The sequence below is a fragment of the Aulonocara sp. 'chitande type north' Nkhata Bay genome, linkage group LG5 (assembly GCF_057382095.1).
Source record: "Aulonocara sp. 'chitande type north' Nkhata Bay isolate Kocher_YH1m ecotype deep benthic linkage group LG5, A_spYH_male_GT1.1, whole genome shotgun sequence".
NCBI lineage: Eukaryota > Metazoa > Chordata > Actinopteri > Cichliformes > Cichlidae > Aulonocara > Aulonocara sp. 'chitande type north' Nkhata Bay.
In genome coordinates, this window is record NC_141348.1 from 4,040,268 (window position 1) to 4,064,761 (window position 24,494).

At 42.8% G+C, this 24,494-nt stretch overlaps 1 protein-coding gene across 1 annotated transcript in view; it reads right to left on the reverse strand.

Moving 5' to 3' along the window:
• LOC147329717 (uncharacterized) overlaps window positions 1-24,494 on the reverse strand; it is a 42,285-nt gene that overhangs the window by 7,138 nt on the left and 10,653 nt on the right. Inside the window, exons 2-3 of the mRNA XM_086291019.1 lie at window positions 21,462-21,567; window positions 14,925-15,605 (exon numbers count right to left, since the gene is read on the reverse strand). Of these exons, the coding sequence (XP_086147145.1) occupies window positions 14,925-15,605; window positions 21,462-21,479 (699 nt within the window). The 5' untranslated portion in view covers window positions 21,480-21,567. The remainder of the gene's footprint in view (window positions 1-14,924; window positions 15,606-21,461; window positions 21,568-24,494) is intronic.

The window sequence follows — 24,494 nt, forward strand, 5'->3', positions numbered from 1 at the left end:
CAAAATGAGCTCAGTCATTTTTTATTTTCCATAGGAAAATATTTCTTTATGCTTTTGGACTGGATTGACTCGCATAAAATCCTTTTTACAGGGACTTACGACCTGAATAGTCCCCAGGTAGCTTTCTCCTCAGCCAATTGTAATCTGGAAAGCCCCCTTATATTTGCTCTTCCCGATAATTTTCAGCGCCGTTATTCACTCTTGCAGGCCTGCTTAAAACAGAAATGAAAAAAAAAATAGAGCTGATTGTTAGCTCATAAAAACAAAATCAAAATCACCTGACAGGTTTTCTTTAAGTGCACTCTTACAAAATAATGGGCCCAATTTTTAGACATGTCCATGTTTCCTAAAACTCCCTCTATTAAAAACAAAAACAACAACCCAAACCTAACTGACAGAATCAACCCATCACCACAACAACCTCAACAACCTTAAACACACAAAAGTTTTGCCACCACATAATTTCACCTCCTCAATACACCGAAAGTCTCATTAAAACCACACAATTTGCACACAAAAATCACCCCCTTATGCTCTGTAACATACTTCAATTCAGCATAAAACATAACCCCCCTTACAACAACATATCACTAAACTATAAATTTCCTACCCAAATCTGTACTTCTCTTCTCTGCTATGCTTCCTCTTCTGAACGTCACTTCCTCAGTCACACACACACACAGGAAGTTCCTTCGTCACCACTCACTCCAACTAATTTGCATACTGAGTCATCTCTCAATGAGTTGCTGTAACAACAGAAACATATGTTTAAACATTCCCAACTCATTAAATCATTTTATTTCTTTCTACAGTGATCACTGGTTTTGATCACTCAGTACGAGAGAGCACTCCTAAGGCTACGTTCACACTGCAGGTCTTAATGCTCAATTCCGATTTTTTGATCAAATCCGATTTTTTTGTCTCCTCGTTCACACTACAAATAAAATGCGACAGCAAACGCGCTCTAGTGTGAACGCTCAAAGCGGCCCGCATGCGCAAAAGAAGATGTCACACACAACGCGCTCTGTTTAGACCAAGAACAAACAGTATTGTTTGACTGATGGCCGTTAATATAAAGACTTCGGACTTTACGTTTCCCAATTTTTGCTTTAAGTTATTTTGTTATTTACATAATAATGTAAATAACCTAATAATGATCCTTATTGCTGTTTAAGAGAGGAGCGGTGCTTCAAAGGATAGCTGCAGATTTCTGTCAGAATCTGCAGATTATACAGTACAAATAAAATGTTTACGTTGTCTTCCCAACAGTTTCACTGACATCTACACTGGATGGCTAGGAAGCGTTCGCGATGTCTTCTCGGGCGCTGATAATTGGCTTCAGTCTTGTGTCGGTGACGTAAAAGGCGGATTTAATGCGACTTGACCGTTCAAACAGCAGTCGCTTTCTAAAACATCGGATATGTATCGGATTCAGTACCACATACGAAAGTGACCCAGATCGGATTTGAAAATATCGGATTTGCGCCGTTCACACTGTCATAGCATGATCGGATATGGGTCGCATAGGGTCAAAAAAATCGGATTTGATGCGCTTTCGCCTGCAGTGTGAACGTAGCCTAAGTCACTCTTTTAAAACTACTTTAATCACTTTTTGTTTACATAACTCACTCCCTTTGTCATATGGCTTCTTCTATTCCTCAATTACAAACTCAAATGCATTTTATTAAACATTCACACCATTGTATCATTCATACAAAATAGCAAGCTGTTCTTCATTGCATATGTTTGTGTTCTTAGCCAGGTTTAATCAGTGTCTATGCATTAAACTCCATGAGCTTGTCTTGTCTTTATAAGGTTAATGCATTTTCTGTTTGTGTGTGTGAATTTGCATATGTTGCTTTTGCAGTGTGTCAGACTCCTGCACAATTCTCCACTCAAGCCGTCAGTTGTCTTTCCCAAATTTGCTAACCCAAATTTTAAGTTCCCACCTTATTAACAGCATTCCTGCTCCTCAGCCAGAAATTAGGGCCCACTTGTCAGGTTTATGGAGACATGGCGCTGTGAACAATTCAACCAGAAACTTGCCTTGGCATGTCCAGTCAAGTTAACCTACAGGTTTCTTCCGACCGCTGCATGGGGAGAATTGATCCAGGTCTCTTTCGCCCCTAAAGAAACACAACTGAGACATTTTCATTATTATCATAAGTACTTAAACTACCCGTTTCCCTCTCTCTGGTCAGAAATCCCAACTTATGTCATGTATATACGTGTAAGCAGGTCTTCATTGCTTTTCCTATGTATTTTGTTAATGTTCAGTGAGTGTAAGCTGCTTTCTTCATTGCCTCTATATGTTATAGTCAGGTTTAATTCATGCATCTTTTCCCTGATTTCTTAATTCAAAACTATCTCACTTCTGATTCTTTCCAGAAATAATTTCACATGTAACACTTTGTCTATGTGTGTTTTCTATTCTTGTTTACCTCTTTGTTTGTGACGGTGGACATCTCTAAACCATCATGAGTTCAGGCTTTCATTTCAATCCAATTACACCCTGTATTCTCACAGTCAAACTCGTCCGGCTTCGCCTCTCACTGGTCACTGTCCTCTTCTCTCAGTGTCCTTTTGTTGTCTTGAATTCCAGCAAACACAGTCTGTTTCTTCTCTGTTTCTCTTCAGTATTTTCCTTTTGGATCAAGTCCCAGCCTGGCAAAATACCACATTCAGTGCCTTTAAACAGTCATGTCACACTGTTCTTACCAGCCTGCTGTCCACCGTGCATGTTTCATCACGTGGTTTCTTCTTTTCTGTTGATCCTCTCAGTCATCTCTTTCAAGATTACTCCAAGCATGGCAAATCTGACAATCAATGTCCAGTGCTTTCCACAGCTCATTATCCCACTGTTCAACTGCCCAGCCTGTAATTTACAGTACATGTTTCCACCTCGTGGTTCCTTACATGCTGCTGCTGGTGTCGTCAGTGTGGTTTCAGTTGCACTGTCTTTTGCCTGCTATTAATTCTTCTCAAGTCCACGATGTTCTGTTGGTCTTCATCAGGAGATTAACTGTCCTTTGAGCTTCTTCTCAGGATGGGGACAAGTGCGAGGTCAAGCTGTAAAATTTTAAGCCAAAATCTGGCCTGTTTTCTCCCAATTATGCTACTCTAGTGGTTTTGGCGCCATACTCAAAATTCCAGGTTGAGAGAAGTCCACCTTTATTTATCTGTAATCTGTGTTAACACACTAAAACATACAATTAATATCCTTTTCATTTCTTTTCTCAAAACCTCCATTCGCTTTATCTGCCTAAAGTTTAACTCATCTGTTTCTCTCTCTGGGTGCTCACTCGTCACAGTCACTTCCTTTTATGCGCATGTAACTTCCTGTCACACACCCACAGCTTCTCAGAGCAGCTCAAGCTGCTTTTCTGTTTCTGCAGGCTAATCAAACTTATTTTGTATTTACAATCTACAAACCCTCTGTAATTCTACTAACTTTTGATCTAAAATGTAGCATCATTCACACAATGATTTCATAATCCTCTCACACACACACCTTTTAAATAAACTAAACTCTTATAACATCACTCATGCATCTCTTAAATTAAAAACACTTTCAAACTTTAAAACATCCTACTTTACATCACCAAAGAAATACCTCTCACACCTTTATTCATCATTCAAAACCTTCTAGTCACCGCATTCACACACTTAAAGTGTGACCAGAGTTGAGGAATATAACTCAAAACACACTTTCCTAAGAGTATTTTAGACATGCTTGTCATAATCAAAAAGAGCAAGTCAAAAACAAAAAACAAACGAAAAATTGAAACCTCCATTAATTCTCACCGCACACACAAGAAATTGAAAAAATAAACCACACCAGCAACTAATGCTGGAGAAAAGTTACTACTGAAAGTAATGTGTTAGTCTTAAGTATATACAGTGCACTCAATATATTTATATATCTGCATCCAAACTCAGTCAATTACTATACATCCACTACGGCAACTCAAAACTTTATTTATAGTCCTCTAATAAACATAAATGGCATTTGAAACACACACTCAACAATGTTTGCAGCAGTATTTGTAAAACCAACTGTGGTTTAAACAGTTCACTGCTTACTCATTTGCATTTTCACTCACACACACACCGTCTAAAAATAGCTCCAGCATTGCCTCAGACTCCTTTCACACAGAGATCTCTTATTTTATATTACAAAGACATCTTATATTTACAACCACTGTCAGATCTGTCAGCTTTAGCACCTACACAATTTCGACAAATTTAAAATAACCGCCCAGCGGATAAACTCCCTGAGTTTTTTGCGACCAATTAACCAGTATCAAGACTTTAACTGTTTCTGGCCTCATCTCTAAAATCCCTAACTCAATTTAAAAGCGTCAACCAACTTTGCCTGAAGCTCTAATTTTGGCGTTTCACAGCCAAGGCTTACCCCAAAGTGTTAAGTTAAAGTTACACGCCCGAAGTCCAACTTCTCCTGTCCAAAAAAGCGCAGACTACCGTTCCAAACGGTAAGGAGACTCTAACTCCTAGCTATTTTGGAGGTTCCCAAGTTCTCCCCGGTTGCCAACCGTACTAACCCTATTCGCCGATAGGTCAGGGCCAAGCGTCCTTGGCCGGGAGGGAGCATTACCTCCGAGAACTGCACTTCCTAGAACCCCCACGGTTCCGTTCTAAAATAATTTATAATACTTTGAAACAACAATCAACACCCGAAACAAGTGTATAACTGAGGCAGGTGCAACCTAGTGGTCAATGGAGACTCCAACTCACAAAATGACCGCTCAGGTCCACTCTTATGACCAAATTTGGACTCTAACCAACACAATAACCAATTCCCTACCAAACTACTTGAGACTCTAACTCAATTTCTTTGGGACTTCAACCCAGTATTTAAACTTTTCTTATCAGACTCTTAACTGCTTTCATTTCTTCTTAGCAGAACTCTAACTGCTTCAACTCATGAGATTTTTCATCAAAATCAAAACAGACATCCACCAGTAACTTCAGTGAGTAGACTTAAATTTTATCATATCCAATTTGGCACACTTTGGAAATAATTCAACAGGTAGTGCCTTACCTTTTGGATAAGCCGGCTTATGCCCACTCACTTCGACCACTGGAATTCATGTCTGCCCGTCAGACCACCTAAGACCAAATTTCTCCATCTACACCTCCAATTCTCCCTCCTCAACCACCGGACGAGCCCCCAAATGTTAAGGTTCAAAATTGAGGAGGGAGAGTACAAACCACCCATGGTCCAGAAGGTCTTGGTCAAACAATGATTTTAATGACTACACACGTGTGGGAAGAACACTCTGTACGCCGACAGCAAGTGATCTCCAACTTAATCAAAGCATGAACAGATATTTTATAGCATCAGGGTTTGATTTACTGACGCCCCTTCATGCGTCACAGATACATTTTATACATAGATCAGATCAACACCACAATGGCTTTTAACCCAGAAGATCATCTTCTATTTTCATGGCTGGTACTTTCCGTTCTTGTCTTAAAGTAAATTGTTCCTCTTTCTTGCCGAGACAACAAGGACGGTTCCTCTTTTACCGAGACACTTTTGCAGTTACAACCAGACATGACTAATCTCTCCTCTAAATAAATTTAACTCATGTGTGTGTGTCACGACCTCACATGCTCTTTCTCAATTCACCTGTTGCACTTCTGACCTTTCACCAGACCAGAGGCTCACTGAGACTATATGTATGTCTTCTACTAAATAAATGTTTTAACCAAGAACCTCTACTTAAAAGCTTAATATAAAATGATCTGATATATAAGTGTTTTGTAAGCATGTACTGCAATTCCTTCTATGGCTCCAAGTCACTTGCACAATAGATTGTCCGGACATCGCGCCGAACAAAGCTTCCGACCCCCAATTAATTGACCGAGCTCCAACTCTTTAATAAGCACAGATATGCATTGTGTATAAAATAGTCATAACTGCACCTGAAATACAAGGTCAACATAATAACTGTATGCATAACATCTTAAGGCCTTCTTAAAGCTATCTGTTACATTGTTAAAGCCTCGTCTTAGCCTGCTGCTCAAAATAACTTTCACTTCTGCAAAACTCTCCAAGCCTGTTTCCTGTCCTGTTACTTTTAGCCTTTCTGAAAGACACACACTGTTCAACCCCTGAATGCAATATAAACTCCAGATTATATTATTAATGCAATGGTAATGATGACAATTATTTAACCATAGCAGTAAAATAATTTCCCTGCTCCACAGTATCCTGCAAAGGATTCTCATCGCATCATTATATGCAACATGCAGCTTCTGCATGCTACATTGTTTGTAGGATGACCACAAGGGGGCAGTATATAGCGGTGTGCAATACACTTTAAACAAAGCCACTTTAACTGGAAGTGAACAAAAGCTGAATTTGCGTGCAATAGTATTTGCCTGCACATAGAGCTTACATCGTTGTCTGTATATGTCATCATCATCATTCATTTGCTCAGTAATAAAGTGACCGAGGTATTTCACCTTTTTATGAACTTCAAGAGTTTTTTGTGCCAGTTTAAACAAAGGGAAATTTAGCTGTTTATCCTGCTTGGTTCTACATATCAAAACAGCACTTTTAGCAGCATTGTACTCAATGTCATATTGCACACCATATTCAGTACAGACATTAAGAAGATCCTGTAACCCAGCACTGCTTGGACTAAAAACAACCAGGTCATCTGCATACATGAGATGATTTATCAGTGCTTTACCTAATATACACCCAGTGTTACAGGCTCTCAGCTGTATGGACAAATCATCAACATATAGATTAAATAAAATTGGAGACAAAATCCCACCCCGTCTAACACCATTGCTGACACCAAAGGGGGCAGAAATACTGCTTCCCCATTTAACCTGCATGTTCTGATGAGCGTACCAGTAAGAGAGAATCCTCACCATGTATTGAGGAACTCCCCGTCTCTTCATTTTATCAAAAAGTTTTCTGTGGTTCACTCGATCAAAAGCCTTAGAGGCATCAATGAAACACATGAGGACAGATGAATTTTTAGCCCTATACGACCTGACTATTTCCTTGAGTGCATATATGCACATGTCAGTGCCGTGCTTTGGTTTGAAGCCAAACTGATTATCCAGAGAAGAGATGAACTCACTAACTCTATCAAACAAGATTCTTTCTAACACCTTAGATAAAATACTGGCTAGTGCAATCGGCCTGTAATTATCCAAACAGCTCACCTTTGCAGCTTTGTCTTTCATAACTGGTACCAGTAAAATACACAGCATTGAGTCTGGTAATATGCCATGAATCATAAACCCAGTGAAACAGAGCGCTAGAAGAGGAGCTAGCCTTAAACTAGCATGTTTTAAATGTTCTGCAGTGATGTGATCCAAACCAGAGGATTTATTATCAGACAACCTATGAATGGCTTCATATACTTCATGTGTCCTTACACTTATTGTGTCATTACTCATGTCAAGATTGTCCTCATATGGATCACTTTTTATACAGTTAAACAACGCACTGTAATGCTGTCTCCATAATGCTGCAATGTTATCTGCCCCAGAAACACCTTCAACAGTTGATGGTAGAGATGGTTTACAGTTATTAAGAGCTTTCACCTCTTTCCAAAAATCTGTCATATTATTACACAGCATTTTCCAAAGAATCTGCTCTCAGCATTTGCTCATTTTTAGTTATAAAGCGAACAGCGTACTTATATCTGGCATTCGCACATTTTTTCTGTTCAAATTCTGGGCCTTGTTTAGGTCTTCCAGCCATGACCCAACATTTATAAGCTATGCGAGCTTCATCATGGTACATGGATACATGTTCTTTCCAGCCAGGTCTGATGTTAGGTTTCTTATGCTTATATTGTTTATCAAGCGGTGTACCACTTTCATGCAGAGCAGTCACTATATCATCATACATGGAGCAGAGTAAATGTTTATGCACAGCATTCTTACAGTTGACATCCTTGCACAAAATAGCTTCTTTGGGCAAAGAAATGTTGTTCAGATGTATATCGGTATTACTATGATAAGCTAAGAAATCATCTTCACTACAAGCTGACCAGTCTAATTTTACACTGGTAGCAATATTGTTTCCAGTTGTTGCTGGCATTTGTTCCACATTCACAGTAAAACCAAAAGGTATATGATCTGACACAGTTACCTCATACCTGATAGTCATGTTTGCTAAAGCTGCATGTCCATCAGCTGTACAGATACAGTGGTCCAGCCATGATGTACTATGCTAGGCTTCACTTATGTATGTATAGCTATCTGCAGGCAGCAACACTTTGGTAGACAGGATAAGATTATTAACTTGACAGAAGTGAGTTAAGTGGTCAGCAAACTGAGAACTGCTGTCTGTGAGATCAGCATTAAAATCACCCAAAACATATATGCTGTAAGTATCGTTGTCTTGAATAAATGCATTAATAAAAGCCAGCCTACTGAGGTATTCTTGCTCATTTTGACAAGATTCATAGGGAGAATAAATATTAAGAATGATAAAACTACTATTGTTCTGTGTATATTGTATACCAATACACCAGTCTACATCCAGTCTAATGAGCTTTATCACAGGGTCTATTTTTTTGTCCCAAAGCACAGCAACCCCTCCAGGTATTCTGCCTCTGACTATAGCTGTGCTGAGATCAGTTGTTGATTCCCCCACTCCCAAAAAACTTGCATTTAGACAGTTAAGTTTTCCCAGGTCCTGTTTGGACAACCATGTCTCCTGCAAGCATAAAATGTCACATTCTGCAAGCAGACTGTCCACAACAATCCGTCGAGCTTTGTCCCCTGCACTCTGTCCCAAACGTAGACCATGACAGTTGTAAGATAATATCCTAATAGACATCTTCATGTTGATACGTTGGTACCAGAAGGCGCAGTTATCTCCCCTGCTGGATCCACTGAGCTTGGCACCACCGTACCGAGCTTACGAGGTTCATAAAAACGCCGGACCAGAGCCCCTTCAGGCCAGAGTTCAGGATTGTACATTTCACCCACATCATTACATTCAGCAGTAACCTTGAAAGAGCTGAACCTGCTACGTTTACTAGCAATTTTTTGACAGGTCACATCTCTTTTAAGTTTCTCTCTCAAATACAGAGCAAGAGTTTCTGCATCTACATCCAGGGCAAATATAGTGGCAAACACGCTCACCAATTTAGACCCTGTGGTATTTAGGCAGCAGAACAACTAAGAATAACAACTACAAATAATGTTTTTAGGTTTCTGTTGTACTGCAAGGTTCTGTACAGGAGAACCAAACCAAGAGCAAATATTACGTCTCATTTACACCTGAGCACGAAGAGCCATCAACATTTAGCAAATTGAATCATCTTTGTTTAGATGCAAGAAGAATCATATAGAAATGAAAAAGTAGAAATAGAAATCCAGAGCAAAGATATCCTCTAATTCAGCGTAGCACACGTGCAGCTGCTGCGATTCACGTAAGCATTCGGCTCGTCGCTGTTGCAGATTTTTCTCTCGCTGTTCTGGCTCACAGCGCTGCAAACACAAAAATAAATATCCCCAAAGGTGTGAAAGGGAGCTAATTAGTAAGAGTATTGTTACTCTCCGCAGGAGTAGTCCAGCAGTAGAAATCAGTCCAATAACAAGGTGTGTAACATCTAGCAGGGTGACAGAAAAACCCAGGGTAACTTCTAAGGACCTCAACGTCTCTCTCACATTGTGTTTTTTAAACATGCTTCCATTTGTCACTTCAGTCTTTACTCTGAAATACAGGAAGAGAAATCATGGCTGAAACAATTTCTCATGAAACCAGGGGTGTGGTCCAACAGTCAGTTTGGTGAGGAAGGTTCCTAACTGAGAGAAGTGACCCAGAAGTATCTGTGTAGCAGCCACAATGAATCCAGATCATGAGCTTTATTAACTGATCAAAGTCTCTTCTTTCATCTTCTGTATCATTCAGTTTGCATTGGTAATGCCCATTATTGTAATGCTTTTTTAAGACGAGCAAAACTTTATTTCACTTTGGGTTAGCTGGGATAAGTGATGGATGGAGGGAATTTTACTTCAGCCACAGAAATCCTAAACAGGAAGGAGGAGCAGAGTTACAGTGGATCACTATCCAGCAGGGAAACAAGGTTTATTTCAATTTCTTGGCCATGAGTGAGATTTACTGAGTGGGCAAATTAGGGAGACGACACCATCAGATCCCGAGCCCTCCATGTGTTAATCAAGAGACGGCTGCTGTGCTACATCCATAAATAATGAATAAATTAGGAGCTAAAGCTGAAAGGACAGTTTATTTGTACCATCTTCACGTGAACACATTCAAGAACATCACAGATGAAGAAACATTAAAAACTTCCACACTACATAAAGCAAGAAAAATAGTTCAGGTGGTTTCAGAAAAACAGAAACATCAAACATCTCCAAGACTCTCTTTGAAAGAACTAAAAACCTTTGTTCTCATGGTCCAATCATGAGTGAACTCCCCGATGAAGCCTTGTGTGCTAAAACATGTCAGAGTTTTAAAGGTTAAACATGAGTTTCCAAAACGTTTTGCTGGAGAACAATGAACTATTTGACTGAGTTTCAATCATTTACAGACGAGCAAAACCAGGACAGAGAAAAAAGGACAAAACTGACTCAGTAAAACACAGAAAAGAAGATCCCATGTAGATCTGTATTATGTAGAAGTTCAGCCCAGCAACCAGTTCAGTTCAACACAAGTTTAAATGATTCTATCTGAACTCTGTGGAGCCTGATCTCAAGCTTTTTGAGTCCGACACAGAAACCAGAGGATCTTTCTGTGTCTTCAGATTCACTGTGATCCAGTGATGGGAGTGATTTCAGCCCTGAGTGATCACGCTGATGTTTGCACAGAGCAGACAATGAGGTGAATGTTTGGGCACATTGGTAACAGTGAAACAGTTTATTAGTAACGTGGGATCGTTTGTGTGCAGAGTATGAACTGAGATTCCTGAAGCTCTTGTCACACTGGTCACAGCTGTAGTTTCCTTCCATGTGTCCACGTTCATGAATGTTACGATTACCTGACTGTGAGAAGCTTCTCTCACAGTGTCTGCACTTGTGTGGTTTCTCTCCTGTGTGGACTCCTTTGTGTGTTTTAAGCTGACCTGCAGTGGTGAAGGATGACCCACACTGATCACAGAGGTGCTTTTTAACCCCACTGTGAATCAGTTCATGTTGTTTTAAGTGATGTGATGTAGTGAAGCTTCTCCCACATTCTTTGCAGTATTTCAGTTTGTCTCCAGTGTGTCTACGTTGATGTAGTTTTAGGGTCTTTTGCCGACTGAAAGTTTTTCCACAGAGGTCACAATGAAAGTCTTTCCCACCACCACAGTGATGACAGGGTTGAGAACTGGATCCATCTGTGTCGCTCTGCTTCTAAACAAAGACACAAAGACAGTGTAAGTCAGTCCTTCAACATTTGTATCCTGAACGTCGCCTGAAATAAAGAGCATCTCTGCAGACGTCCAACTACATTTGACTGTTTCAGTTAACACACTCAGTTTACTGGGCTGCAATAACTACAATACTACCACCATAATACTACAGTAATACTAAAATCATAACTGAAAGGAAAATCTGAATAATCACTCAGAGCTGCTTTTCCATGCAGTAGAATTGCTAACATGCTAACACAGTTTAATGAGCAGAGTTGTTCCAAACATCCATCCATCCATCCATCTTCATCCGCTTTATCCGGAGCCGGGTCGCGGGGGCAGCAGCCTAAGCAAAGAGGCCCAGACCTCCCTCTCCCCAGCCACCTCCTCCAGCTTATCCGGGGGAACACCAAGGCGTTCCCAGGCCAGCCGAGAGATATAATCTCTCCAGCGTGTCCTGGGTCTGCCCCGGGGCCTCCTCCCGGTGGGACATGCCTGGAACACCTCACCCAGGAGGCGCCCAGGGGGCATCCTTGTCAGATGCCCGAACCACCTCAGCTGGCTCCTTTCGATGTGGAGCAGTAGCTGCTCTACTCTGAGCCCCTCCCGGATGGCCGAACTTCTCACCCTATCTCTAAGGGAGAGGCCAGCCACCCTTCGGAGGAAGCTCATTTCTGCCGCTTGTATCCGCGATCTTGTTCTTTCGGTCACTACCCACAGCTCGTGGCCATAGGTGAGGGTAGGGACGTAGATCGACCGGTAAATTGAGAGCTTCGCTTTTACACTCAGCTCCCTCTTCACCACGACGGACCGGTGCAGCGTCCGCATTACTGCAGCCGCAGCCCCAATCCGTCTGTCGATCTCCGGCTCCCTTCTCCCATCACTCGCGAACAAGACCCCGAGATACTTGAACTCCTCCACTTGGGGCAGGAACTCATCCCCGACCCGGAGTGGGCACTCCACCCTTTTCCGGCTGAGAACCATGGCCTCAGATTTGGAGGTGCTGATCCTCATTCCCGCTGCTTCACACTCGGCTGCGAACCGTTTCAGTGCGAGCTGGAGGCCCTCACCCGATGGAGCCAACAGAACCACATCATCTGCAAAAATCAGAGATGAGATTCTGAGGCCACCAAAGCGAAAGCCCTCCGCCACTTGGCTGCGCCTAGAAATCCTGTCCATAAAAATTATGAACACAACCGGAGACAAAGGGCAGCCCTGGCGGAGCCCATCACCCACCGGGAACGAGTCCGACTTATTGCCGGCAATGCGAACCAAGCTCTTGCAACGGTTGTATAGGGATCGAATGGCCCGTAGCAATGGGCCAGACACCCCATACTCCCGCAACACCTCCCACAGGACACCCCGAGGGACACGGTCGAATGCCTTCTCCAAGTCCACAAAACACATGTAGACTGGTTGGGCAAACTCCCATGCACCCTCAAGTATCCTGGAGAGGATAAAGAGCTGGTCCAGTGTTCCGCGACCAGGACGAAAACCGCATTGTTCCTCCTGTATCCGAGGTTCGACTAGCGGACGAACTCTCCTTTCCAGCACCCTGGCATAGACTTTCCCAGGGAGGCTGAGGAGTGTGATCCCCCTGTAGTTGGAACACACCCTCCGGTCCCCCTTCTTAAAGATGGGGACCACCACCCCGGTCTGCCAGTCCACAGGTACTGCCCCTGATCTCCACGCAACATTGCAGAGGCGTGTCAACCAGGACAGCCCTACAACGTCCAGAGCCTTCAGGAACTCGGGGCGGACCTCATCAACACCAGGGGCTCTGCCACCAAGGAGTTGTTTAACTGCCTCAGTGACCTCGCCCCCGGAAATTGGCGGGTCATTCCCCTCATCCCCAGACTCTGCTTCCTCCTCGGAAGACGTGTCAGTGGGATTAAGGAGGTCCTCGAAGTATTCCTTCCACCGCCTGACAATTTTCTCAGTCGACGTCAGCAGCACTCCGCCAGCACTATACACAGTGCAGGTAGAGCACCGCTTTCCCCTCCTGAGACGCCTGACGGTTTGCCAGAATCTCTTCGAGGCAGTCCGAAAGTCTTTTTCCATGGCCTCTCCGAACTCCTCCCACACCCGAGTTTTTGCTTCAGCCACTGCCCGAGCCGCATTCCGCTTGGCCTGTCGATACCTGTCGGCTGCCTCCGGAGTCCCACAGGCCAACCAAGCCCGATAGGACTCCTTCTTCAGCCTGGTGGCTCCCTTCACCTCTGGTGTCCACCATTTGGTTCGGGGATTACCACCGCGGCAGGCACCAACCACCTTGCGGCCGCAGCTCAATGCAGCAGCTTCGGCAATGGAGACGCTGAACATGGTCCATTCGGACTCAATGTCCCCAGTCTCCCTCGGAATGCTGTTGAAGCTCTGCCGGAGGTGTGCGTTGAAGATCTCGCGGACTGGGGCCTCTGCTAGACGTTCCCAGCACACCCTCACTACGCGTTTAGGTGCACCAGGTCTGTCCAGCGTCCTCCCCCGCCACCTGATCCAACTCACCACCAGGTGGTGATCAGTTGACAGCTCAGCCCCTCTCTTTACCCGAGTGTCCAGAACATATGGTCGCAGGTCTGCTGATACGATTACAAAATCGATCATCGACCTACGGCCTAGAGCGTCCTGGTGCCACGTGCACTTATGGACACTCTTATGTTTGAACAGGGTGTTCGTTATGGCCAAACTGTGATTAGCACAGAAGTCCAATAACAAAGCACCACTCGGGTTCAGATCAGGGAGGCCGTTCCTCCCAATCACGCCCCTCCAGGTCTCGCTGTCGTTACCCACGTGAGCATTGAAGTCTCCCAGCAGGACAACAGAGTCTCCAGGTTGAGCACCCTCCAGCACCCCCCCCCCCCCAGGGACTCTAAGAAGGCTGGGTACTCTGAACTGCCACTCGGCGCATAAGCGCAGATGACAGTCAGGACCCGTTCCCCGACCCTAAGGCGCAGGGAACAAACCCTCTCGTCCACCGGGAAAAACCCCAACGTACCAGCAGCAAGCCGAGGGGATATTAGAATACCCACCCCAGCCCGCCGCCTCTCACCAGGGGCAACTCCAGACTGAGACAGAGTCCAGCCCCTCTCCAGGAGACTGGTTCCAGAGCCCAAGCCATGTGTAGAGGTGAGCCCGACTATATCTAGCCGGTACCTCTCAACCTCACGCACTAACTCAGGCTCCTTCCCCACCAGAGAGGTGACATTCCATGTCCCTATTGCCAGTCTTGGCAGCCGGGGGTCAGTCCGCCAAGGCCTCCGCTCCTGGCCGCCACCCGGCACACAATGCACCCGACCCCTATGGCGCCTCCTGTGGGTGGTGGGCCTGCGGGAGGATGGGCCCATGTCTCCTCTTCGGGCTGTGCCCGGCCGGGCCCCATGGACTAAGGCCCGGCCACCAGACGCTCGCCCTCGGGCACCCTCCCCGGGCCTGGCTCCAGGGCGGGGCCCCGGTAACCCTATCCCGGGCAGGGTAAACTGTTCCCTCGGTGTCCTTTTCATAAGGGTCTTTTGTTTGTTCCAAACAGTCAGGCTAAAATGACAAGATAACAATATAAATACATACCTCACAGTAGCTGCACTTGTAGAGTCTCTTTCTGGTGTGGATCTGTTGGTGTTGTCTCAGGTCATGTGGAGATTTAAAAGTCTTCTCACACAGGTCACATCGATAAGGTCTCTCCTCAGTGTGGGTAAACATGTGTCGTTGTAAGTGTGCGTCTGTTGTAAACTGTTTGCTACACTGTTCACAGCAGTACACATCATGTCTGATGTGAATGCGTAGGTGTTTATTTCGGGGCCCTCTCTGGCTGAAAGTTTTTCCACAGATGTCACAGCTGTATGGCTTAATTCCAGAGTGGGTAACTAGATGACTCTGTAAGTGGCTACTGTGAGTAAAAGCTCTGCCACACTGATCACAGCTGTATGCCTTAATTCCAGAGTGGGTAACTAGATGACTCTGTAAGTGGCTACTGCGAGTAAAAGCTCTGCCACACTGATCACAGCTGTACGCTTTAACTCCACTGTGGATGAGTTGGTGTTTTCTTAGGGAAGGCTTGAAGGAAAAAGACTTTCCACACAAGTCACAGCTGAACGGTCTCTCTCCAGTGTGGATGACCTGATGCTGTTTTAGTTTAGCCCTCACAGTAAAACCCTTCCCACACTCGTCACAGGTGTGTTTTTTCTCTCCCTTTCTTCTGTGAGGTTTGTCGGCCTCCTGAGAGCGCTGACTTCTGGCTCCATGTTGGTCCTGCAGTGACAGAGATACAAACAGAGGCAGTGAGTGAAATGCAGTCGTGGAACAAACTCAACCTTCAAACTCCATTAACACTAGTTTTAAACCTGAAGGTGGAGCGTGGCACCAAACACCTTAAAGGTCTCTTATCCCCACCTGCTGGTAGTTCTAACACATTACATCCAACCTGCTGTTAAAGATAATTCATGACTGTTCAAACACTAAAATCATGCACACACACACACACACACACACACACACACACACACACACACACACACACACACACACACTGTTAAGGTTCAAAAATTGAGGAAGGAGAGTACAAACCACCATGGTCCAGAAGCTCTTGGTCAAACAATGATTTTAATGACTACACACGTGTGGGAAGAACACTCTGTACGCAGACAGCAAGTGATCTCCGACTTAATCAAAGCATAAACAGATATTTTATACCGTCAGGGTTTGATTTACTGACGCCCCTTCATGCGTCACAGACAGGATATATACACATACGTCAATATCAAAACCACAACGACTTTTGACACAATTTAAAAGAACAATTGTCTTCTATCTTCATAACAGGTGCTTCCTGTCACTGCCGGATGCTCGCTTGTCATCTTGGCACCTCAGCAGCAGTTCTGCGACAAACTGCTCTTTTTGCAACCCCAAGCAAAACATGATTAAACTTTTACCTATAAATGATTCTCTCTAACTGAGTGTGTGTGTGTCTGTGTGCTAACCACAATTGCACCCTGTTTCACCTCGCCGACTAGCTCCTGACCTCTAACCAGACAGAGAGACAGAAGCCACCCTCAGATATGTAATAACCGAACTGAAACTATGTATGTGTCATCTACTAAATAAATGTTTTAATCAAGAACCCCTACTAAAAGCTTAATACAAGAATATGAACATATAAAAGATATTAAAATGAACTGTTGTGTAAGCATGTATTGCAATTCCTTCTATGTTCTAGTTTTCCCTCAGCATGGATCATCTAGACACTCTCACTAGTGAAGCTTTAGACCATTAATGAACCTGAACATCAACTCAAATAAGCACAGATATGCAATATGTATAAAATAGTTCTAACTGCACCTGGAATACAAAGTTAATTTAATACCTGTATGCATAAAACCTTAAAGCCTTCTTAAAGCTATCTGTTACATTGTTAAAGCAATGATCAATTTGAATAACCTAGTAATTCAAATGGCCTCGTCTGGCCTGCTGCTCAAAATAACCTAAGACTGGTTTCACTTCTGCAAACTCTCTGCAAGCCTGTTTCCTGTCAGCCTGTGACTTTTAGTCTTTTCTGAAAGACACACTGTTCAACCTCTGAATGCAATATAAACTACAGATTATATTATTAATGCAATGGTAATAATGATGATTATTTAACAATAGCAGTAAAATAATTTCCCTGCTCCACAACACACACACACACACACACACACATTATTTTATAATTTAGATTATTTTGTTGTTTCCTATTACATATTTCTATAATTTGTGTAGATTTATACAGAATTATTCAGTGATAATAAATCCTATGTTTGTTTATTCTAAAGGAACCCCGTTAGCTTCCACAACAGATGTTGCTCGTCTTCCGTCAAATACTCACACAAAATATTACACAATAAAGTCGATTCAAGATATCCACATAATTTCACTCTTACATCCACAGTGAGGTTTCACAATTGTTCAAATATAAGCAATCAATAATAATAATAATAATATCAATAACATTGAGGCACATTACACAAATTTCAAAAACAAATCATGTCTTACAATATTTACAACAACTAAAAGCTCTGTAAATCGGCTTTTAAGTGTTCATTGAAGTTTTGAATAATTCTCTAATTTTTTAAGGCAACTTATTCCACTTAAAAGTTGCTCTAAATGTAACAGTTTTACAAAACGTTACTTTTAACTCGAGCATTTACTAAATTGCAGTTTGTTGAAAACTGTGTAATATGATGATGTATTTCATCTGGATACTGCAGCTGAGCAGAATAAATGTGGTGTGTTTAACAGAATTGCTTTCTTTAGAACTACAAGTAAGCCATAGAATATTTTAGCCTGTACAGGAAGCCAAGAAAGGTTATTATGCATTTTATCAATATTAGTATAGTATGAACATCTTCACACTAATCTGGACGCCTTATTCTGGACTAACTGAAGTCTGTTAAGATCTGTCTCATTAGCTGCTGACCAAATGATTGAACAATACTCCAGATGAGACATTACTAGTGCATTAATGACATCTTTCATAATGAAGAAGTGATACACAAAGAGCATTTCATAGCCATAGCTATGCCTTGTCGGCAGAGTTATGTGACATTAGTGATGTTTGTACTTTCAGCGTTAACTTGGTTTTAAAGCCTTTTAAATATACGCCGTTCAATAGTCGACCTTAATCTGACAGAGAATGTGATGATTTTGTGGATAATTAAAGTCAGTCATATATCCACAAACACAACAAGCTGAAAGTCAGTGATGCTGCTCGGTTTGCAGTCCTGAACATCACGGCACAAGCAGGATTCACTGCACTGTTAATGTGAGCTGTGTTATATTGCTGTCTCTGTTCGGTGGTGTCGAGCCAAACGGACTTTAACGTGTGTTTGAACGAGCTGACGGTTCACTCGTTAAGCTGAAAGAAAGATGCTTTAATCACAGCAGTCACACATGTGTCCACTGCACCATCTGGAACTCTTCTTGTTTACACTCGTAATAACACAAACACTAAATCCTGCTTCTCTGTGCTGTTGTGTAGCAGTGTGTACACCTGAGACTGTCACCTGTCTGTCTGTCCTGCACTCTCTCTCTGTTTCTTTCTCTCTGATTGTGGAATAAAAGTATGAACATGTGTTTATAAGTTACACTTGTGTTTGAATCCTGCAGCTTATCACACATTTGATTTCCATGTGTGACGACTGCAAGTGTCCAGAGTGAGGACAGACTGAGGGACCCACTGCTGCACATCATCTGTGAGGCTTTGCAGCCCTGATGATCCACCAGGACAAACTCAGCAGTGTGTGAGGAAGAGGAGGAGGAAGAGCCAGCAGCAGCTGACAGATGGAGAGAATAGACAGACTGTTCCCTGTTTGTGAAGGACTGCTAGGAAAGTTTAACATAACTGTCTGTGCTGAATCAGTCTTATTAGGTAATGTTCAAATAATGTGATCATCCCAGTGTTTTCAGTGTGGGAGAAAGTACTCAGGGCCTTCAAGTTACACACTATGAAAGGCAGCAACAAGTTTAATGTTCAGAAACCTAAAGTATGTATCAGCAGCAGGATTAGGGATGGGTATCGAAAACCGGTTCTTGTTGAGAACCGGTTCCCACTGTTTCAATTCCTTGGAATAGTTTGCCATTTTTTCAAACGATTCCCTTATCGATTTCAGTCGCCCCGAATGACGTCACCACGTTGCGGAGCGTCATTTACCTGGCAGGAAACACGGCGCCTAAGCGGCTCAAATGCTCAAAAGTTTGATTATACTTGATGAGAACCGATGACAACAGGGCAACTTGCAAAGTAGATATTTCATTTAAGGGAGGAAACACTACGAATATGCAAAAGCATTTGCTCACAAAACACGCGATGACACGTGTTTTTAATACCGCTCCGGACTCATGACTCTCAACCCAGCAGCAGCGCTAACGTTTGCACGTCCTCTCCCGTTAATGCGGCAGGTAAATAATCAACTAACAGTGCATATTATGTTAGCGCGATCTGCCTTATTCCAAAACCTGCCATTACTGTACATGTAGGTGACCATGATGAGAGAGACAGACAGAGTCTGGCTGGCGCTCGCTGGCAGTTCTCGCTGCAGTCTACCGGTAGCGTCTCCTTTCAGGCCAGGATAGACTAATGTCACCGAGCAGTGTCTAAGTTTGTGGTCAAAGGCTTGCACCCATTTGCCACAGCAGATGCCCCGATTTTTGGTAAGTGAATGTGTTTAATTGTAGGCAGGGACATTACAGGATATTCTTGTGTAATTGCCACAGAACAATTTATATTATACTTTGTTATTGCTACAGAAGAATATTTATTTTATTATTTTACATTTACAATTTTTTTTCCTGGGGACCCTGTGACACTCCATTGAAGAGCCGTAGGCTGGATCTCTTAAGATCTCACTGTTGGGTTTGTAAGGCCATGTTACTCCTAAATTTCTATCTTCTTCAAAGAGAAGATATAAAACAAAGTTCTAAGCTAATCGACCTTAGTGTTCTCTTTAAAAAAAAAAAAAAAAAAAAATCGATAAGAGAATCGCTAAAGAATTGAATCGTTAAACAGAATCGAAAATGGAATCGGAATCGTTAAAATCTTATCAATACCCATCCCTAAGCAGGATGGAGCTAAAAATAAATGTTGGTTTCAGTTCTATGAAGCTTTGAGTATTTTGGATCAGTAGCTGCTGTGTTTGTTGCATCATATTGCTGTAACTGTTTATATGCTTTATATATTCTGAGCTAAGTTGATCTATAGTGTTACATCATATTCTATAAGGATGTTATGTGTTTGTAGACTTTCTGCCCAGTTTGACCCATTTAGCAGACGTCAGCCTGTTTAAGGCTCTGATATCTATTCTGTATGACTTAAAGCAGTTATGACATGGTCTGATTTTCTCACCCAATAAAGGAATATTTCATATATCAGTCGACTCTTCATTCTATCAGACACAGTTATCACAGCTCCTACATTTGCTTTTTACACATATATGTAAGCACTGAGCCACATTTAGTACCAACATATTAAATGAACAATATTTGTCTCTTATATATGATACATCTATATAAACACTGTCACAGATACTTGTCTGTGAGTGAAGTGATTAATATAATAACTATAATATTGGCCATATTATATTTACATTACCACAGTGAGATGACTTTAGTCTCATGAACAACATCAGCTAATTGTTATTTACAGCTAATCTTAAACGACTGTTCAGCACAGAAATGAAGCCCAACAATCATGTTTCACAGTCCTGTGGTCTCAGCCTCAGATACTCATCAAATCACACAGAGCTCATGTAGAAACAAATGAACTAAATATGTTCTCCTTCATTTCTGTCAAACAAAGCTGTATGAAACGTTTCCAGCTGTTAGTATCATGGTTGCTAGGCAACCTGGGCAGCGCGACGGAGGATAGACGTCCCATTTCACGAGCCTACGAGCCTCGCACTTCGGCCTTAGCGGTCTTTGAGTACGCGGCCCTTGAGGACTTTAAAGCTGCAGAACCTGAATCGGGATACAGCCATGATGATCTCCAGCCTCGTGCTCGCCAACATTCTCACCTGAGTTAAGAAGACGATCACTGAAATGGTCTCAGCAGGTCCTTTGATGACAGCAATGAAATGCAGTGGTAAGGCTTTTTGGGGATTAAGTTCGTTTTCATGGCAAAGAAGGACGATGCAGTTCATCTGATCACTCCTCATAACATTCTGGAGTGCAGGCAAAATGCTATTATAAAAACTTAAGCAGCAACTTCTCCAGGTTCCAATATTTATGCAATTCTCAAACCTTTTGGCCACAACTGTATAACCTCTTCTGAAGTTTAGTGGATATTATACATGGTTATGCTCAGGATGTGTCGGCCAGTTTCCACTGGAAACGCCTTTTGGTTAAACTGTCAGCGAGGAATTTGCATTTGCACTGTTACATTTTTATATAACTTTAATGCACATAAACAACAGCTGCTTGTTTCAGTGAAAATACATCGATGGGTTTTTAATAAAGTTGTGCAGCTGTAAAGTATTTTGTCTGGTGTCAATTATATCGTCAGCTACATCGTTATGGCAAATGTTCAGATGTATATGGTGATAAATATCTTTGGTCATATGGTCCTGCTCTGTCTGTCACCTTCTGTGTTGAGCTCATTGTTTCCTCTGTAGTGGCTGAGCTGAGTCCAAGTAGCTGAAAATGTTCCTCTGCTGCTCCGTCAGACTCTCCTCCTCCTGCTGATCAGCTGGGACACAAAACAGATCTTTGTTAGGCTCCACACTGCACTGAAGAGTCAAAGTGTCTCATATGTTCATCTGACAAGTAAAAGAACACATTTTTGTTTCCCGAGGTGGGCAACTTGTTGGAAACAAACACAAAAGGTTTGAGCACTGATACCTGCCATTGCTAGCATTGAAAGATGCAACGCCAGCAATGTGGATTGTCAAGACTCAAACCAATCATCAAGCAAAGACAACAGGGATCATTTGTTTCTGTTTATTTAGCATTCACAGCATTTGTAGTTGCCTTCTGTGCAGGGGAAGTCCACGCACACTGTGTGGTACCGCCATCCGCAGAAGGTGCATTCAACCTCTGTAAGAGAAACGAGGTTGTCTGAGACTGAAATGATATTCACTAAAGAAGTGGTGATTTGTAAAACTTCACATTTTGATCCGGGACGTACTCTGCATGAAAACAAGCGCTCACTCTTCCTGCTCAACAAATGACAAGGGCGGAGCCTTATACCACGTGATACAGAAGCTGTGCCGTGTGATGCTAAAATTAGCAGGGAAAAAACAACGGAGAGCACGTCAGGGATGACGAGAAAGTGACAGGAGAAAATCCGTCCCGGTCAACCACCCAAACATCAATAACGGGAACCTTATACAGCGCTTCCCTATACACGTCGAACTCCCGCAGGCACAAAGACATTACGGAGGCTATCACTTATCACCTGACCAAAGATATGGCTCCATCAACACTGTGCAAAACGAGGGATTTAGGAAAACGATCAACACCCTAGACAAACGCTACACAGTGCCGTCCCGCAACTATTTTTCTATTGTTGCACTACCTGCTCTGTACACGCAGCGTCGAGCAACGGTGGAGACGGAATTTCAAGCAGGACAACATTTTGCTGCAACAACAAAACGTGAGATATTTGTTGTTTTATGTTTATTTATTGTTATGAGAGAATCATGATCTCAATTCTAAGCCAAAAAATCGTGATTCTCATTTTATGCAAAATCGTGCAGCCCTAACATTAACACAAAACTATTGTTTCACCAGAGAAACGCACATGAAGAGAGAGAGAGAGACAATAACAGCTACCAAACAGTCGTCATAATTCGTCACACAATGAGAAAAGGACAAATCAACAAGTAACAATGACTAATTACTATTAAAATCTGTAACATAATGTATTGTTTGGAGTTTAGTCTGATTGGTTCAGGATGAGCTGCCATTATCCAATCACACGTCTGCTTACCTGCATCTTTTCTCTTTTTTCTAACCTGAGCACCTGATGGCTTTGAACTTTTGTTGTCCATCTTCCATTGGTTTGAATTTTGCGCTCCAGTACAAACACAAATCCCCCAACCCGAGGATCAGCACAATTAACCTAACAGACCTACACCTTAGTTCACAGATTCACTTTGTCTAAGGTTGATTTCTGGGATTTCACACAACCCAGGATTCAGATCGTGAATCCATGATGGGCTTGGATTTACATCATTATAAATGAAATGCGCTCTACTTGGAAGCAGCCGGCCCCGCCCCTTTTGACGGGTTGTGTGAGACTTTAAATCATCAAACTGTAAATTATAAATTAAATTGTTATTGATCCTTTACCCCGAGTCCTAAAGTGTAGATTTATTTTCTTACTCTTCTTATATATATTGTTTGTTTACTTGCACCGCTGTAACTGCAGCCTCGTCGTCTCGTCTCTATATGCTGGACTGTCTGTAGCGGAGATGACAATAAAGTTTACTTTGACTTCAGCAGCGCGCAGGCGCACCGAGGGCTCTCGCGCTCACGTTATAGAATTTAGAAAAAACATCGGTGCAGATTATAAGCCTGTATCATAATATCTGTTTGTTGTTTTTATTTTGTTTTGCGAGTTGGTTATTAGATGCCGCTCCAGCCAGCCAGAGACTCCCCGCCGCCCCGCCCTCTCCTCCCTGTGCCGCCAGCAGCAGGCGCACCTCGCAAACGGAGGGCGCCCTTACTCCCAGCAAATGGCTGATAGAAAACCGATCGGTGCCTACGAATTTCCCAATATGCGCTGGCATGACGTCGGGGAAGCATGGGTACGACCGATTATTTTATTTTTTTCTTGCCCGTGATGCCCCCCCCACCACGATGCATTCTATTGGTTTGCACACTTACACACACCCAGCTGTGGTTTCCTGTTTTGCTGGACTCTGGAGAGCCCCGCCTTTAACGCTCTTCTCTCACAGAGAGCAACAGAAAACTTGGAAAAACTCCAGATTGACTGAACTCAGTTCAAAGTTACCTTGACACCTTTAGATGTGAGACGTAGTGATGGTCCGCTTGAAGCTGACGCTCCGGTGCGTGTGTCAGAAAGATCAACGCGCTGCTTCAGAAGCACCGTGTCGAGGCTTGATTCGTTTGGCCAGAGTCACGTGATCAGTGACGTCTGAAGCTTCGTTTAGAACGTACCTTTTTTTAAATCGAACTTTATTGAAACACAATGAGTATACAACATACAAACAGATGAAGTTTACAAAAGAACAGAACATGAACATACAGAACCAGGAGTAAAAAAATTATGATATGAGTAGGCGAATAAAATCAACATATTGTAACGTGCAGTGGAGATGAAGCCAGCCGCGGAGGTGTGCAGGTGGATAGCGAATGAGCAACAGCTTCTGACTTTCCAAAAAGTACTCATTTATTTACAATATCAAAAATAAAAGTGCTACCTCTACCACACATTACTAAAGAGCACACTAGTCCGCGTACACACGGGAGCATCCATTACAGGAGGAGTGCGAATAATGAACAAAAAGGGGGTGACACCAGTCGTGAGACAGGAGGCGCTGCCATGTGGTGATACACTGCATTACAATAGCAACTGTTACAATATAAATATTGTTCTGAGAGGCTTTTTGTTGGTTGAGTCTGAAATTGATTGTATGTACAATTCATATC